General features: G+C 36.0%; 2 protein-coding genes across 3 annotated transcripts; both read right to left on the reverse strand.

Annotated features, from left to right (window-relative positions):
- On the reverse strand, positions 1-8,412 carry LOC130932955 (uncharacterized). Its single transcript, XM_057862424.1, has 4 exons — positions 8,023-8,412; positions 7,068-7,164; positions 5,663-5,722; positions 1-328 (listed from the first exon to the last, which is right to left on the reverse strand). Exons 1-4 carry the CDS (start codon positions 8,283-8,285, stop codon positions 242-244), a joined length of 507 nt encoding a protein of 168 aa, XP_057718407.1. The 5' UTR covers positions 8,286-8,412; the 3' UTR covers positions 1-241.
- Positions 8,413-10,372: 1,960 nt separating this feature from the next.
- LOC130935113 (glycosyltransferase BC10-like) lies at positions 10,373-18,143 on the reverse strand. Of its 2 annotated transcripts, none has more exons than XM_057864688.1 (11): positions 17,825-18,143; positions 16,900-17,374; positions 16,498-16,596; positions 14,242-14,342; positions 14,077-14,148; positions 13,809-13,899; positions 13,048-13,128; positions 12,186-12,248; positions 11,981-12,103; positions 11,054-11,092; positions 10,373-10,932 (listed from the first exon to the last, which is right to left on the reverse strand). In XM_057864688.1, the coding sequence occupies exons 2-11, from the start codon at positions 17,290-17,292 to the stop codon at positions 10,804-10,806; spliced, it is 1,191 nt and encodes a 396-aa protein (XP_057720671.1). In that variant the 5' UTR covers positions 17,293-17,374; positions 17,825-18,143; the 3' UTR covers positions 10,373-10,803. The 2 variants fall into 2 exon arrangements, with proteins under 2 accessions (XP_057720671.1, XP_057720672.1); XM_057864689.1 differs by lacking the exon at positions 17,825-18,143 and adding an exon at positions 17,617-17,818.

Genomic DNA, 18,143 nt, shown 5'->3' on the forward strand with positions numbered 1-18,143 from the left:
GAAACTTAGAAAGTAGAAACATTAACAATCTTAGCACAAATAATGAAGTATACTAAATACTACTGACAAGATATATTGTAATATGACCAAAATACAGTCAATGAAACCTCAATGTAATTCAGTTAGTTGACACCAAATTATGAGACTCCAAGTTTGGTCATCTCAAAATAACCACAAAAGCAGCTAGTTAACTACAAACTATAGACAGTTTTCAACCATTAAGAATAATACCTATCTAGCATCAGGTGTTTGATATCTCCTCAGCAATGTCAGAGATAACTTTCTCCATGTCAAGATCCTTCATTGGTTTAAACGGACGTTTCATGTCCTGAAACAAAAGCATGGTTAACAAATCAAATATGCATTGGTTCAACTGGACAAATAAAAAGAATTTGGGGTCTCTTTTAATTGGCAAACAACAAATATGCAGTGAATGATACCGATATCATATCATTTTTCATTCCGGATGGTGGCTACCAACAGGGGAAACGAAAACTAATGTTCTGTATATAACAAGGGGAACAGAACAGAGTCACCGAAACAGGGGTAGGAAAAAGTTGGAAAAGGAAAACCACCTGGAGTGGAGGACGACGAGGCCAACCGCCAGCAATAGCAATGCTGCAGAGATGTATTTAGGGTATTGCCAGAAAGCTAGAATACAGATACTTGACATGACGCACATTTCAGAAGGTCTCGCTGACACACGATACACAAAATAAATTTATTTAACGTTTTGTTAGATAGTAGGACACAGCTATTAGATGAGACACATTTTTAATACAATTCTGTCCCTTCAAAAGTTTTGAAATTTGACTTTGTACTGTCATCACTTTGATCACCAACAACTTCCTCGTTAGAGATAAAATTAGTATTTGATGACAAATGTGTTCATATTTCCTTATTAGTGTCTTAACAATCAAACAGACTACAAGTATTCATGTGCATCTGTATCTATGTGCATATAGCATTTGGTTGCCAACGCACATCCTCTTGTTAGTTTGATGAGACACAAATTTAATGATCACGGGAACGGGAAGATACAGATGGACATAAATACATAAAATTTTGTACCACATTTAAGTTGAAACACAAAGACATAGACACAAGACACTAATTTTTTTTTCCTTTTTGTCCTTGAATAATTTTTAAATTTCAATTTTAACTCTAAATTCTAATAATGTTTCTTCCTCTCTCTCTCTCCCCCTCCCCCTTCCCTCCTCCATCTTCTTCTACCACTCCCCTCTTCCCTCCATCACTCCCCCCTCTACCACTGCTGATGCCGCCAGTTTTTGCCATTCGTCTCTATCACCCACCACTGCAACCGTCGCAACGCCATCGTAGAGTCGTCGTCGTGCACCCCTAGCGGCCCAACAACTCACAACGCTGTCGTCATCCACCCTTTACGACCCAACATTTCGCAAGGCCCACCCCTGGCGACATAGGAACACTCATAGCCCCTTGCCTACTCACCTTCCTCCGTTTCACAACTACCATCGCCTTCCAACAACTCAGCCGCCATTGCATTCCTCTATCCTTCTATTGCTGTCACCCCATCTCTCATTCTTTCGATTTTTTTTTAATTTTGGTTGATTGTTATTATGATTACTGCCTTTCCCTCTCTTTGTCATTTTTTTTAAGAAATTTATCAAGATTTTTTTTGTTAACTATAGATGATGATGATGATGATGATGAATTTGATAGTGGTAGTGATGATAGTTGTAGATGATGGTGGTGATAGTGGTGTTACGGATGGAGGATAAATTTAGTATTTTGATATGAATGTAAATTTGGTGTCTTGTGTATATTGTTACCAAACATGTGTATGTTTATATCTCTGTCTTTGTGTCTTTGTGTCTCTGTCCACTGCATTGTGTCTATTGTTACCAAACGGAGCATTTATGCACAGACACATGCACATGAATACTTGTAGTCCGTTTGATTGTCAAGACACTAATAAGGAAAAGGGCAATTGGAGGAGATCTCGCAGTGGTGGGTAGTGAAGACAACTAAAACGAAGCATATCCAAGCGTGACACAAATGCCGTGTAACCCGTGTGACAGACGGATTCTAGTAGAGGAGGGAGAGTTGGTAGAGGGAATAAGGAAGAGAGCGACTAGAGTAGGAAAAAAAATGTAGAGGAACATGAAGACAAAGGCGACGGGAAGGACGATCAAGTTGGAAGAGGGGCCATGATGTAGATTGCTAAGAGATGGATGGTGGGAAGAGAGAGGAGGGGAGGTTGACGGGCTATGACGAGTAGTAGGGAGGGACGACGAGAGGTGGCAAATTTGGGTGAGGGCAAGGAGGAGTAGACAAGGGTGAGAGGAAGGAAGGAAGGAGGAGAAAAGAGGTGGATTTGGGTTGAATGTTAAAGGGTAAAATTGGAAATAAGAAAATATAAGGGCAAAAGTGTCAAAAAAATCCATGTCCATGTCTAAAATCTATTTCAACTTAAAGAAGAGATACTAATGTGTGCATTTTTATGTCACTGAGTCCATTAAAAATTTGTCTTATCAAATAAATAGTAAATGCGTGATACTATGTCCATTTCTCAATTGGACATCGACACTGACCAAATAATTCCTAAGGTTGTGTTTACTGTATCAAAACAATGAAGACACAGACATTGGCAACATTTGGTTGTTGTCCATAGGGATGTCAAAATTTCCCGAGAAGCGGGGATCCCTGCGGAAACTACCCCGAATGGAGATCCGATTGTGGAGAATTTTCCCTGCGGAGATGGGGATGGGGGACAAAATTCCCCCGAAGCAGGCGCGGGGACCCGAGCGGGGATCCCCGCCCTGTCCCCGCTATTCCCCAAAATTTATAAATTTCTTAAATTATCCTTAATAGTTAATTTCTCGCATATGTTTTTTAGTCATTTCTCTCACACACACATATATAGAAACTCAAAACTCCTAATCTTTATTTGCATAACCCTTCTTCAATTCAGAGATCCCTAATGCTGTCCATACTCCATCCAACCTCTCTGCAGCCACCCTTCTCACCGCATCGTCACACCTCACTGTGTCATCACCCTTACCGCGTTGTAATTTCTATTTGCAGCGTTCCTTTTTGTAATTCTGTCGTCGTATTCATTCTCCTCTCTATTGCCACGTCTCCCACCTCGTCCACTACTTTGTCCTTTGGCTCATCGTTGCATCCCCCCTCTTGTGTCATTTCGAAAGAAATCACCATCGTGTCATTTAGACTTTTTGTATAAAATCTTGCAGTTTTTATATAAGATAGATACTTGCAGCTCTATTCATATGGAAATTAATAATTAGTTAGAACTATTATGTAGATGGAGAATGGTATCCCCGCAGGGAATGGAGCCCCGTAGGAAATGGGGATGGGGAGCAATATTCCCCCACGGTGGGAAATTGATACGGGGATGGAGAGCAAATCTGAGGGCGGGGATGGGAAGCAAGAAGGCTTCCCCCGCCCCCACCCTGCCCCATGGACACGATTGACACGTCTTTCGGTTAGTTTGGTGAAACACAAATTTGATGGACACGAAAGGGCATAGATGGACATAAATACATCAAATTTGTGTACCACCTTTAATCTGAGACACTAAGACATAAACACAAGACACTATTTTTTTTTCTTTTAATCCTTGAATAATTTTTAAATTTCAATTTTAACCCAAAACTCTAATAGTGTTTCTTCCTCTCTCTCTCCCTCCCTCTTCCCTCTTCCCTCCTCCATCTTCTTTTTCCACTCCCCTCTTCCCTCCATCACTCCTTCCTCTGCCACTGCCGCTACCGCCATTCTTTGCGACTCATCTAGATCTGTCGCCCACCACTGCAACAGTTGCCATGCATCTCTCACAAAACAACAAAATCACAGCACTGCCGCCATCCAACCCTCACAAGATAGCAAGTTGTGACGTCGTTGCAAAGCGGTCGTTGTCCACCTCTCACGGCCCAGCAACTCACAGCTCCCCTCGCGACATAGGAACACTCACATCCAAGTGCCTACTTGCCTTCCTCCAATTTGCAACTGTCATCGCCTTCAAGCAACTCAGCCACCATTGCCTTCCTCTAACCTTCTATTGCCGTCACCCCAATCTTTCTCATTCTCTATTTTTTTTTTTTAAATTTTGGTGGATTGTTACTATGATTACTACCTTTGCCTCTGTCATTTTGTTTTTTGAGATACATAAATGGTTATTGTCAAGAAATTTATCAAGATTTTTTGTTAATAATAGATGATGATGATGATAATGAATCTAATCGTGGTAGTGACGATGGTTGTAGATGTTGATGGTGGTGGTGGTAGTGATGTTACTGATGAAGGTAAATTTGATATTTTGATATGAATATAGTGTATTGTTGTGTATATTGTTACCAAACACAAAATTTGTGTATGTTTATGTCTATATGTTGTTATGTCTTTGTGTCTATTGTTACCAAATGCATTTACTATTTATTTGATAAGACACAAATGCACATATTAGTATCTCTCTTTTAAGTTGAAATACAAATTTTAGACATGAACATGGACTTTTTTTTACACTTTTACCCTTATCTTTTCCCATTTCCAATTTTACCCTTTAACTTTCAACCCTAATCCACATCTTTTCTCCTCCTCCCTCCCTACCACTAGTCACAGCCTGTCAACCTCCCCTCCTCCCTCTTCCCACCTTGCCTCTCTTAGCAATCTGCATCATTCCCCCCTCTTCTGACTTGATCATCCTCCTCATTGCCTTTGTCTTCATGTTCCTCTGCATTTTCCCGCCTACTCTAGTTGCCCTCTTCCTTATTCTCTCTACCGACTCTTCCTCCTACATGTTCAGCACATCAAGATCTGCTCTGTCTTAATCACGCGGGTTACATGGCATCTGGGTCACGCTTGGATCTGCTACATTTTAGTTGTCTCCACTACCCACCACTGCCAGATCTGATCTCCTCCAGTTGCCCTTTTCCTCTGCCGTGACCGCATTACTCCCCATATCTTTCCCTCAAACATCTTGTTATTGTTGTTTATTATCTAATTAAACAAATTGCATTTTGTATTGATAATCATTGTTGTTTTGTTTTAATTGAACATGATTGAATAAGAGTGATCGAGAATGGTGATTTGAGATGAGATTGTGGAGGTAGTGATGGTGGGTGTTAGTCTTTTTGAATATTTGTGTACCGTGTTTAATTAGTTTTGCCAAAACAATACACACACACACAAATATCGTGTCTATGTTTCATGGTATAAATCAAATAAAGCCTTACTAACGTTAGATTTTAGGGTTTTCTAAATGACAAAAAACCCTCAAATGCTAAAAGAAATTCCACCCAACACCACCATTCACGTTGTGGACTGCCATGACGTTGCCATTGTTGTGGCCATTATTACCGCAACACAACGTTACCCATATGGCGACAGCCTCAGATTCCACCATGCCATGTACAAGTGATATTCGGTAAACAATTGATATTGAATCATGCTATACGAACACTTTTCATTCAAATGTAAATTTGTTTGATAGTTATTAGTTATTCAATTCCAAAATATGCCACTTTCAAAATTTAGTATTTGGAAGTGAGTTGTATCTACATACATTGAGTTACAAATGTATCAAATTTGAAAATGGCATATTTTGGAGTGAAAAGTGTAACAATTTAACATGATAACTTGCAATTATTCAAGGTTAAGAAATTACCAAGAGGCTAATGAACTTCTTGCCCCCTTCTTCCCGTATCTCAAAGCAACCTCGTCTTGGCTGTGCATAACAATCAAAAAAAGCATCAGAGTTGGACCAATAGCCCTCTTTTCGAGTGTAATGAGAGAGGGTTAAAAAAAAGCAGTGTCAAGAGGGCCAATATCTAAAAAATTCATATTAAATGCGAGAGATTACACTCCAACCAAATACACCAACTCATAAATAGCACATTACCCCGAGGCATCTTCCTTTTTTTTCCTAGCAAAACTTGCCAAATAGGAATGCACACCCAACACTCACCAACAATACCAAAATGATCCATAAAAGGTCAGCCAAAGAACAAGTTAAGGATATCTATAGGGTAAGTCCTAAAGTTATCTCTAACGTTTAAATCGTCCTATTTAAGTTCCTAACGTTTTAAAATCGTCTCGATGTTGCCATGCCGTTAGTGATCTGTTAACAGAATTGATTGTAGGACAACATTGAAACAATTTTGAAAAGTTAAGAACCTATATAGAACGAAAACATTGGAGACAAAAACTATATATTACTCTTAGAAGAATTACCAAATCAAGTGAAATTTTAAATTCGTAATCAATTCATTCCATCAAAATTCACTTTCATTTTACTTGATTTGATAATTCTTTTAAGAGTAATATATCGTTTTTATCCCTAACATTTTTGTTCTATATAAGTCTCTAACATTTTAAATCATCTCAGTGTTGTCCTACCATCAACTCTGTTAATAGATCACTAATAGCAAGACAACATTGAGACAATTTTGAAAATTAGGACTTAAATTGAACGACTTAGATGTTAGGGACAATTCGGAACCTATCCTAAACGTTGGGAAGAAAAATAATACTTTACTTTAACACAAAATTAGTAAATAACCTAATTTGGACTTCAGATCTGCAACAGGTCATTTGTATTAATTTGGTTAAGCATCGAAGAGAGAGTCATACCATCAAATAGATGTACCAACATATAATTTGGTTGTTAGACTCAAAGAAACATAAGAACTGAAAATGAGATTTTCTAACAAACACCCCAGAGGAGTCAAGAGACCGCAATAATTTATCCGAGTTGGAATACAAAACAAATCAACAAAATCTTGTGAAAGACTAAAACTCAATGATTTCCACTAGAAGTTTTAAAATGATCCTAAAGCGTGTATGCACAATGAAGAATAAGTTTACTAACTCAATTTGAATCATGAAACATTTCAAGGCAAGTCAGGCAATGACCTTCGTATATTAATAAGGTACTGTCCTCTTTTATTAAAAAACAACGACAGACAATACTTCATTTCCATATAAAATATAGATCTCATGATGATAAATGGTTTATAAAACTTCCTAAGCTTCATGAAACAATAATGCAATCACCATTTCTCTCTAGATACCTTTTCAGGGTTCAGTATCACAGTGATTCCAGAAGATCTCTTCTCCAAACCTTCTTTCACCAAATTTGCTCTTGTCTTGAATGAGTTGCATTGCTTGCTATATCAAAGAAAAAAAAGCAGTTAAAATAAATATATGGCACAAAAACTAATTTCCTTAAATTAAAGAGTTTAAAATTTGAAGGAAATAGAACATGATTCAGATATAAGAGGGGGTGACAAGGAACTAGCTTTTTATATATCTTATAAAACTGATTATTTCATATTTCATCAATTTTCTGTAGACTTAACTCTTGCAGGGGAAAAAAATGTCTAACTCCTTTATTAATCTTCTAACTTAGTAAATATATAACTTCAGTTCCTTCCATTTCATTCGACCAATATAAACCCATCCGAACATACAAGTTATCACAAAATCATAGAACTTGAATATCAAGAACACAATCTTACTAGGAAACTCAAGGGCATGTTTGTTGATCAGGATTTTGGCTCAAAAGGGAGGGAAAGAGTAAAATGGACTCCAACTTTTACTCTTCAAGTCATTCCCTTCCTTTCCTTTATCCTTAAGAACATTAATAACTCACAAACATACCCTCAAAGTTCAAGTCAAACCCTTGAAACTTGAAAGGCTTTCCCTTTCTTCACTTCTCCTCAAAGTAATTGGTACTCTCTTCAAGATAATAACATTGTTCAAGGTGTGTTTGTGCATTGAAATTTTGGAAAGACAAAAAAAAGAGCTTGAAAATTTAAATAAACACTTTACTCTTCAAGCATTTCCCTCCCTTCCTTTCCGCACAAAACTTCAACTCACAAAGATACCCTAAGGGCAAAAAATTACTTTTGTGGAAAAAAAAAAACTTAAAACCCTTATTTTCAACCTAATCTCAATGAAAAGAAGTTAGTTCATGCCTCAAACAAAAACACAAGTTAAGGGCAAAAGAGGGAAAAGAAATAATACCAATGCTCAATAACGATTGTCTTTCTAGAAGGTTCTACAACAGTCCCCTTATCAGTAACAGGAGCACCACCATTAACTTCGGCTACTACTTCCTCCTTCTTCTGCTTCTTCCCCTTCGGCTTCTTCGTCTCCTTCTTCTTCTCCGGCACCTCTATAACAGGTGCGGTTTTCAATCCAGCGGCGGCGAGTTTCGCCGACGACCGAGTTACCCTCCCCGTCGCCTCCACTGGTGGTTGCTCAGCCTTACGCTTGCTAGGTGCCATTGCTGAGAAGATGAAAAGATTTTTATTTATTTATTTATTTTCTCTTCACTTCTTCTTTGACAAGAAAAAGGAGAAAGGGAAGACCGAACCCCTTACCGAGTCTCTCACTATATGTATAATGAATGAACGCATTCGTTCATTGTTTTAATTAACGTTGAAAAATGTTTCCCCCGCAAAACAAAAGATAAAATGTGGGTTTTGACTGTCTCTATTTACATAACACACAATTCAAAAAAATTTGAATTTTGACTGAGCTACCGAAATAATAAATTATTCTTATAAATCAAGATCATTCATATAAAATAAAATAAAATAACAATTTGGTTTCTCAAAATTTTAACTTTGACTAATTAGGGTTAGTTTGGTAAAATTTTTACTTTTTAAAAGTAGTTGTAAAAGTTAATCTTTAAAAGATGTAGCATTTATGTTTGATAAATCAAATCAAAAATAACTTTTAATAAACACAAGCAGCATTAATTGCGTTTGGTAAAATAGTTTTTAAAATTTAAAAATACTATAATAGACATAAATGTAAGTATTAAATTTGAAAATTAGTTAACATATAAGGTTATATTACACTTTTAAATTTTGAAAAGCACAAACCAACTTTGAAAAGCTCTATCTCATGTGCTTTCAAAAATATCCCAATCTTTTAAAAACCGCAAGTACAAACACATGGTCTTTTTGATTTACCAAACACAAAATAAGGAGCTTGAGCTTTTAAAAAGTACAAGCACCTCTTCAAAAAAATTTACCAAACCAAGTCTTAGTCTCTTAAAAACAAAAAATATATTATGTCTTTTATAATACCAAATAATAAATACATAATGACCTTGTATTGATTGATTGTCAAAACAAAATAGAATTATTCCTTCGGTGGTGGTAGAGATGGTAAAACTTTTCGAGATGCGGGGATCCCTACGAGGACTGCTCCGAAAGAGAATCCGACTGTGAGAAATTTTTTCTGCGGAGATGGGAGATAGGAGACAAAATTCCTCCAAGACAAGTGCGGGGACCCGAGCGGGGATTCCCGCTAATCCCCAAAATTCATAAATTTACTGAATTGTCCTTAATAGTTTATTTCTCATATATGTGTTTTAGTCATTTCACATATATAGAAACTCAAAACTCTTAATCCTCATTTGCATAACCCTTTTTCAATTCAGAGATTCCTAACGCTGTCCATACTCCATCCAACCTCTCTGCAGCCACTCCCTCACCACTCTCCCTTCTCACCGCATCGCCACTCCCTCACCACTCTCCCTTCTCACCGCATCGTCACACCTCACGGTGTCATCACCCTCACTGCATCATGTTCTCTATTTGCGGCGTCCCTTTATGTAAATATGTCGTCGTGTCTATTTTTCTCTCTGTTGTCACGTCTCCCACCTCGTCTACTACTCTGTCCTCTGGCTCACCATTGCGTCCCCCCACTACGCATTTTAAAAGAAGTCATCATCTTGTCATTTAAATTTTTGGTATAAAATCTTGCTAATTTTGTATAAGATGAATATTTACAGCTCTATTCATATGGAAATTAATAATTAGTTAGAATTATCAAATAAATGGGGAATAGGGCCAATGCGAAAAATGAGACCCTGTGATAAATGGGAATGGAGAGTAATATTCCCCCACGTCGAGAAACGGAGACAAGAACAAGAACAAATCTGGGGGCAGGGATGGAGAGTAGAAAGACATCACCCATCCCCACCCCTGCCCTGCCCCGTTGACATTCCTAGTTGCTGGCATATTAACATAATAAAAATAATGATATTTTCGACATTAGAACATTATCTGTCTTTTAACTTTTCAAATAATTATTGTCAATTACTTTTTATTTATCACAAATTTTGATGAAACAGAAAAAATTTTACTTCAAAAATTGTTATTTCATTAATAGTGTTTTATAAACAAACACATCATTGTTCGTAATGATACATAAAAACAGTATCGTTTAGTTTTACATAATAAAATAACGAAAAAACATACATTATTCACTATTTGCTATTGTAAAAAATCTAATTAGTATTTTTTGTCTTTAGAAACTAATTTGTCAGAAGTAAGAAAAAGTTTAATACTCTGCTATATACCATTCACCAAGTAATTTTCAATGCTGAAGGCTTGAATTCCAATGTAATAACAGAAATATGCAATACGTTAGCGTCCAGAGTCAAAAACAACCCCAAAATCCTTTTCCCTCCTTCTCTAAGTCTCTATCAATGATACAAAAAATTTATCCTTTCAGGGAAATCTATAATGTTCCCAATAATTAAGAAAGAAAATCAAAATAGAGTACAACAGGAATAACAAATCATACAAGAACAGCTCAGCGGTTTTGACAAATCCCAGCAAAGCAAAGATTTTGCATTGAATCAGCTCGTGTGTCTTCCTAAGAATTTTAACCATTCACCTTAGGGCGTGGGCGCTTCTCGAAACCAAATGATGAAGAGGAAGAGCATGAGGCTGGGGGATCGAATGGTGTTGATTCACCAAAGAATGATGATGATGCACAAATCATTCAGAATAATGTAGAGTTGGAGAAAATCTGTATCAACTTATCCCGAGTTTCTGGGAAAAATTTCCGGGCAAATAAATAACACGGTCGTTTCAAATTGTTCAATATGCAAGGTGTGATCACCACTGATCTCTGCAAACAAGGCATATATGAAAATGAAAACCTTATAATGATGCATTCAATTCATTAGATACAGAAGCAACATCACAAAATGGAGGACATCTGAACCTAAATTAGAGAAATGAGATAATACCTTTATATCGCTTGTATAATGCGGACTCTGGTCAATGGACTGCAGCAAAGGAAATCATGTCATTAAGTAGAATTGAAGATAATTGTGATTTTCGTAAACAAGTGAAGTAACAAGGAAAATACTAGGAGGTAACACCAAGGGTGCAAATAAAGATTAGGGAGAAGATAAAAAAGGTGAAATAATTAATAAACTTTAAACACTGAGATTCTTGGATCGGCTAATATCTGGAGAGAATCTTATATAGAGTGAAATTCTGAAACATAGAATTAACATGTTCTATTATCATTTTCATTTCTCTTCATTCTCCGTAAATCTTCAAAGCTATATTAAGAGATTCATGTGAAAATGTCTTCTGAGAACCTTAACACAATTGATACATAAAACAAGGGGTCATGCACAAACATCCCACATTAACAGGACACGGAGAAGGGTCATACCCAAAGGATGTACAGAAATTGCTACATATTGTTTGAAAAAGTACAGAAGGAGGAAGGCCGAAAAAACTTATTACAGTTACATAGTCCATTTAGATGGTAAAAGTTAGCTGGTTTATGCGAATTGGTATACCAATTGAACTTAAAATTTTGGATAAAGCACCAAAAATACACCGGAATTAGTCACCAACAAAACTGCCTCCGAATTTTGTTACGACAAAAATACCATCAAATAATTTAAAAACGTGCCAAAATACACTCCCGTGAACTAAGACATTCTACGCTAACAAAAAGGGTGAGGGCGTTTTTGTCACGTTTTTGAATAATTTAAAGGCATTCTTGTCGATAACAAAATTCAGGGTATTTTTGTCAGGACCAAAATAATCCAGGTGCATTTTTTGTGGTTTACCCTAAAATTTCATAAGAAATGAAGAACTCAGGCTTTCAGTAGAGCATATTAGCATAAAAAATAAGGGTAAGGTTGGTAACATACTGCTATTTTTCTAATGAGTTGATGACTAATATCCCGAGCCTTGTATGACCTTGGATGCCATTTTCTTTCAGACCAATCAACATAGGTCACTGACCAATTTGCAATTCCACCCGGATCACGCATCTGAACATGTCCGTCAAGTCAGCAGGGAGAAAGAAAAATGGCTGTTATTGCAAGTTAAAAGATAAGAGATTGGTGGACTAACACTAAAAAAGGTTGGCAAGTAGTGTTCATCAGCGTAGCAGTTCTTTCCTCCCTCCATGTTTGGCTAGGAAATTGAAACATGAATAGTATAATTTTGTCAGTACTTATTACATTCTTCCAACAAGTAACAACGTCTAGACATGGCCAAAAAATCCCACATAAAAGATAATAACTCTGCAAAGAGTGAAAGAAACAAAAAAAATAGAGTGGTGCTTGAGACTTGCTGACTTGGTAGGGGGGGGGGGGGGGGGGGGAGTAAAAAGCAATTGTCACAGTCATATTTTCAGAACATTTCACATATTCAGAAATTTGTAAAACCTCATGCATACTGCAGCAGGTACAGCAAGAAATACACCAGAAAATATAAAACATAACCATCCAACACTTTTAGTACACGATATCAATTTCTTAATAGCAAAAGAAAAGAACGAACTAAATATACAAGAATAAAATATAAAATATCAGATATTAGCAACTGAGAAAAAAAAAGAACCTGGAGCCTATGCTATTGGTAGAATTAAGTCCAGGAAATGTGCTATCTTTAAAATGTTGGCATGTTCCATAAGTTTACTCATTGCAGAGTTACAAAATGTTATATCTCACTTTAGCATGACAAGTGAGGTGTTTTATTTTTTTATTTTTTATTTTTAACCAAAAAGTCAAAGAAAATGGACAAAACAATAACTTTAATAAAAACAGTGGATCAACGTAGTCCCGAAATACACTACATCTCTTATTTCATTAACCAAAAAATATGTATACTGGCTCTAACGTTCTTAACAAAGGTGCTACTGTGAAAGCAACAATAAACTCAATCCAGTTGGTAAATGCAAAAGCATGAATGACTCTTAGTAACATAGTACCCTGCAATGATGCTTGAATTTTGTAAAGTAGAGACTGTCTGCCATAACTATTATAGCATGTTGCCGCTTCATTGAGAACCACTGCATTACAAACAAGATCCAAATCAGATGCATGTCAGAAAGATTCTATTGATTTCCTACAACTCTATAATTGTAACAGAACAAATAATCTTTTATCCAAATCTAGGATGTATCGGATGCATCTACATTTTAGATGGTGATGAATTGTTAAAAACTAAAATTAGACTACCACATAGAATTCTCACAAACTAAGAATGAAATTCCACCATCAAAAATAAATGCAAGACAACAAATCTCAACAACTATCACTTATCAGGCATTCATTAAACAGATAATGTATCTCAAGGAAAAGCATTTGGAATATTGATGAAAGAGATGAGCTAGTGTTTTTCCAGTTTTCACAATCAATTCCACTCCATGCAAGATAGCATGATAGTATAGGAATAGAATTCAATGAATGGGAAGTAATTGGACAGATCAAGGACATTTGTGATGCAATGAAGCGGAAAAGGACACTTTTTACAACTGAAATTGAAATTTATGTTATTCCATATGGCAGTGAGAATGGAATGGAGAAAATAAGTCATAGGAGTAACCAACCACTCCTTTCAAGAAATTACTCATACTCCTATCTAAGCAAAAGAGATAATAAAAGGGAAGTGACCTTGATGAAACACTGCAAATGAGTAGATGCTTAAATTTTCTAGCAAGTTTGGCATCAACATCGACATGAATTATACCTGTGAACCCTTCCGGAAATCTTTCATTTCAACTTCTGGCAACATACGCTCTATATACCTGCCATTTCCATGAGGACCAGCATCCACATAGCTTTTTTTTTTTTCAGGAAAAAAAAAAAAGAAGAAAGAGAAGTTGAGTAGGGGAAAACAGACAAATATTAGTTCAATTTTCATCCAAAAATCTGCATCAAACAATTTTGTTAAATGAAAGGAAAATTATCTAGGATTTCATCAACCAATTTGTAAAAGGTTCATTTATAATTCTTACCAGTCAACAAAGCTGACATTTGTTAATAACAAGTAGTTGTACATGAAGTCAAACTTGCGCACGGGTATACAACTGAAAGAAAATTTGAAGACATGGTTGCCAAAGATTAAATCCAGCAAATCAAACATGTCTAAACAGGATAAAGAACCGGGTTGAAAAAAATACCTATCAGATAGCAAGACAAAATGTTGGTTGTCGGGATCTAAGAGTGCATTTGCCAACAGCCTTCGTTCTGCTTCAACCATGGAAAATTTTCCCCAACCTACCTGAACAAAATTGAAACTGAATTGCCATGACTTATGTAAAATGGTTGCATTTTAAGTACCAGGTGTTTAGTGCTCAAAAAAGAAAGTATAATATCCACCAAGCCTTGTCCTACTAGGTATATTCAGCTACATAAATAAAACGTCTTGGTGTCCAATTATAAAACATATCCATAAACGAATAATTGAAATCTAAATCCTTTTAATTGTTTCGCTTGTAGTTATTTGTCTCTATACTTCTAATCCACTTCTAGCCTTATCTTTTCTTGTGTACCCACTCATCCAATATAACATTCTCATCTCTACAACATTGAGTTTATTATCTTGTTGCCTTTTTCACCACCCAACATTAGGTCCTGTAAAATATATGTCCCATACAGTAAAATCTTCCTTAATGTTATGATACTTTTCTATAATAAATAAAGACTAGAAATATTTTTTTCCTTTATCCACTTAGCTTAGATCCTTTGATTTCCCATCATTTTGTATATGGAATAAAACCACTTGACTTGAGGTGGGATCTCTATTTTAGTATCTAACAAAGAATTAGTATCATCTTGCCAAAATTACACCCAATATACTCTGCCTTACTTATAGTAAATCAATATCACGTGCTACTACGCTTACTTGGTGTACAAGAATTATGCTCAAATTTGTAGTTTGGATTACACTGACAACTCGTTCCTATTGCAAAGATTGCTTCTGTTTGTCTTCTCTCTACAGCTTCCATGTGTCATTGGCCCCTCTATCATATTGATATCAGTAATGCCTTTTGATATGGTGAACTTGTATATGGAGGCATCCCTCGTTGTATCACTAAGGGGAGGGCAGATTAGTATGTCATTTTTTACAGCCACTTTCTGGTTTAAAACACTCAGTAGTTTATCAGTTTTATATGGAAATGAGTCTATTTTGTTTCAATTTTGTTTAATTCTTGTGGGCTTAGATTTGATTCTTTTATTTATTCACTTTTAGTATTATCAATGCCTCTAAATCACTGAACATCATCTGGTTTACTAAACAATCTACTTGGAACTGAGAGGGTGAGAGACAAAAAGGGTATCAGTAGTAATCAAACCAGTAGCCTAGTACCAGTGAAATTTGAGAGATGTTATGTGTACCTTAGCCTATCTTTAAGGGGTTCCCTCAAGCTTAATGACTTTTTGGTTGTTAACTATGAAAAGTTATACTTTTGTTGAAGAAGGAACACTTACATACTAATTAGGGTAATCCCTAACATGATATTGAATGGAAGAACTAGGATATCAGTTTAATTGAATTAATTTGGACTAGAGAAGGACAGCCAAGTCCTGAGTCCTTGCTTGTTTGTGTGAAATTTTCTACTAAGCTTCATACATGGTATTAGTTCTATCCACTACCTACTTCATTGAGTTCAAATGAAATAGACTTATCTAAGAAAAGCAGTAGCTAAAAACTCCCAACTGCTATGGGAATGATATCGGCTTGCTAATCTGCATTACTTATAAGCATGTATGTTTGCAAAAAGCACACACAATTCTATTATAACACAGATCCTATTTTCCCAAGTGTGAGTGCTAATATTGGGTACCTAGAGTAGGCCATCCATTGGTAATGCTCTAGTAATTACAGTTCCTTGTGTAATTATGCTTCAAAATAACTTCTTTTCCTTGATGAATTTTGATAAATGATAGACCCAAATAATCTTTTTAGAACATCCATGTAGTTGATCCCACCTAGTAAAACAAAATTTAGCAGTTGTTGCATGCTTTTAGAACAGCCACATCATCTTTTATCAATAAATAAGAAACTTAATAAGTGTGCCACAACCATACTTTCCCTTTTACCAAGGATGTGCCCAGTTATCCTGCTTTAAGATGCTTTAATAGCAATAAATTAGTGCAATATGAACATGTATAAAAATCTTAACCTATGGAAGTGCTTTGACAGAAAACTTGACCATGTATAAAAAAGGGTAAAAGAATAATGTTAAATCTATGTCATAGTATCCTCAAAGTTCAACCAATTGCTGGAATAATTATTTAAAATTATATATCATACCATGCATATCATAATGACAAATTCTTACATCGGAACTTGAAAGTTGAAACCATAATATAAAGAAATTGTAATTTATATATTGAAGTCAGGTAGTAGAAGTCAATTGCTAAACCCATACCGGTTCACTATGAATTTCTCTGCCAACAAAATAGGGGCTAACATGTACAGGTTTTTCCCTCGATGCATGTAAATAGACACTGAATTTGCCCTCATGGCCCTGCATTTTTGTTACAAGTAGAGTTCAAATAAATAGGAAGTATACATATCTATAACATGTTCAACGGGAAAGGAACTGAAATGGTTAAATGAAAATAAATCTGTATATCATAAAAAATGTTAAATCGTCACTCGATCAAATGTACTCATAAATCATAAACATCTGGTATATCTTTGAACATCCCTCTAGGACTCTTAAAATCAGACACAGCCACATAGCATAGTGCTTTAGGAAAATAGCCACCATGGGGAGGCTATTAGGTTGATTTTCCAGTGCAAATTTTGTGGAACAAGACTGCTTTACCTTAAAGAACATGTGCCATAGTTTCTCAAAAGGCAACGATCCTGGAGTCAAAAACAAGAAAGCAACTTTTGGGATCCTGGTCTTGGCAGGGTCAACATTGAGAATCTCATTAATAACAACCCGGGATTCAAGCTCTCGATCAGTTAATTCCCGGGCAACAGCTTTCGGAACCTCAACACGTGTAGTACCACAACCTTGAGAGGAAAAGAAATAGCATGCTGAGTGTTTAGGGGTTTGCGGCGGATAAATATAAGCAGCAACCAGAAAGACGCACACTATGGAGATCAGAACAATAATCCAAGTCGGCCTCCTCAACTGCGGCCGGTTTCTTGATCCAACAACCATGATCAGAAGATTCCTTAAGAACTTCGTCCATGCAAGTTCTTCCTTCATTTAATTTCAATGTAACTCAGCAACTCCCCCATAAATCTATGATCTATCAACATTTATATCTCAATGATTCTTTCTTTCTTCCCTGTCATTGCAACAAAGAAACAAGCAAAGTCAAATTCATAATAACAAGTATAACTCTTAACTACCAAAAAAAAAAAAGAAGGAAGATCAAATTAAATAAATAAATAAAAACACACACAATGACTTCCAAAAATAGCAACAGGAAAAGAAAGACGGTTATAAGAAGCACCATTCAGATCTTAAAATACTCGAAACAGCAAGATCCGTAAACAGAACAGAGCTGAAGTCAACGCATTAAATTACCCGAATTTTTGCAGTGTTCAATGGAATTTTCAGTGACCAACGTGGGTCCTTAACAATAAACTACAACAGTTCCATGTAAATTTCAATTCTCATGTCAAATTTGACTATACAGATCTTTGAATCTTTTTCCCCTCTTCACAAATCCAAATATCGGAAATGAAATTGAAACTGAAATCACAAGTTCACAAAAATTGAATAGTATTAGTACCTGTGAATCTGTGATCCAATGCAGAAGTGGATCTAGTACGGGTCCACAGGAAGGACACAGACCAAAGAAGATCGAATAAATAAAATAAAAAAGAAAGAAAGGAAAAAAAAACACTCGGAAAAAAGAATAATAAAAGTTTGTTGGAAAAGAAATAAATAAGGAGAATGAATGAAAGGGAACAAGAGAGAAGAAGACGAAGCAGCGACTAGAAAAAGAAAGTGTGTTTGGGAGATTTTTCAAAGTGGATCGATGATGTCAACACGAGAGAGAGAGAGAGAGAGAGAGAGAGAGAGAGAGAATGTGTGTGTGTGATGTGCAG

Source organism: Arachis stenosperma, chromosome 6 (genome assembly GCF_014773155.1).
Source record: "Arachis stenosperma cultivar V10309 chromosome 6, arast.V10309.gnm1.PFL2, whole genome shotgun sequence".
Taxonomy (NCBI): domain Eukaryota; kingdom Viridiplantae; phylum Streptophyta; class Magnoliopsida; order Fabales; family Fabaceae; genus Arachis; species Arachis stenosperma.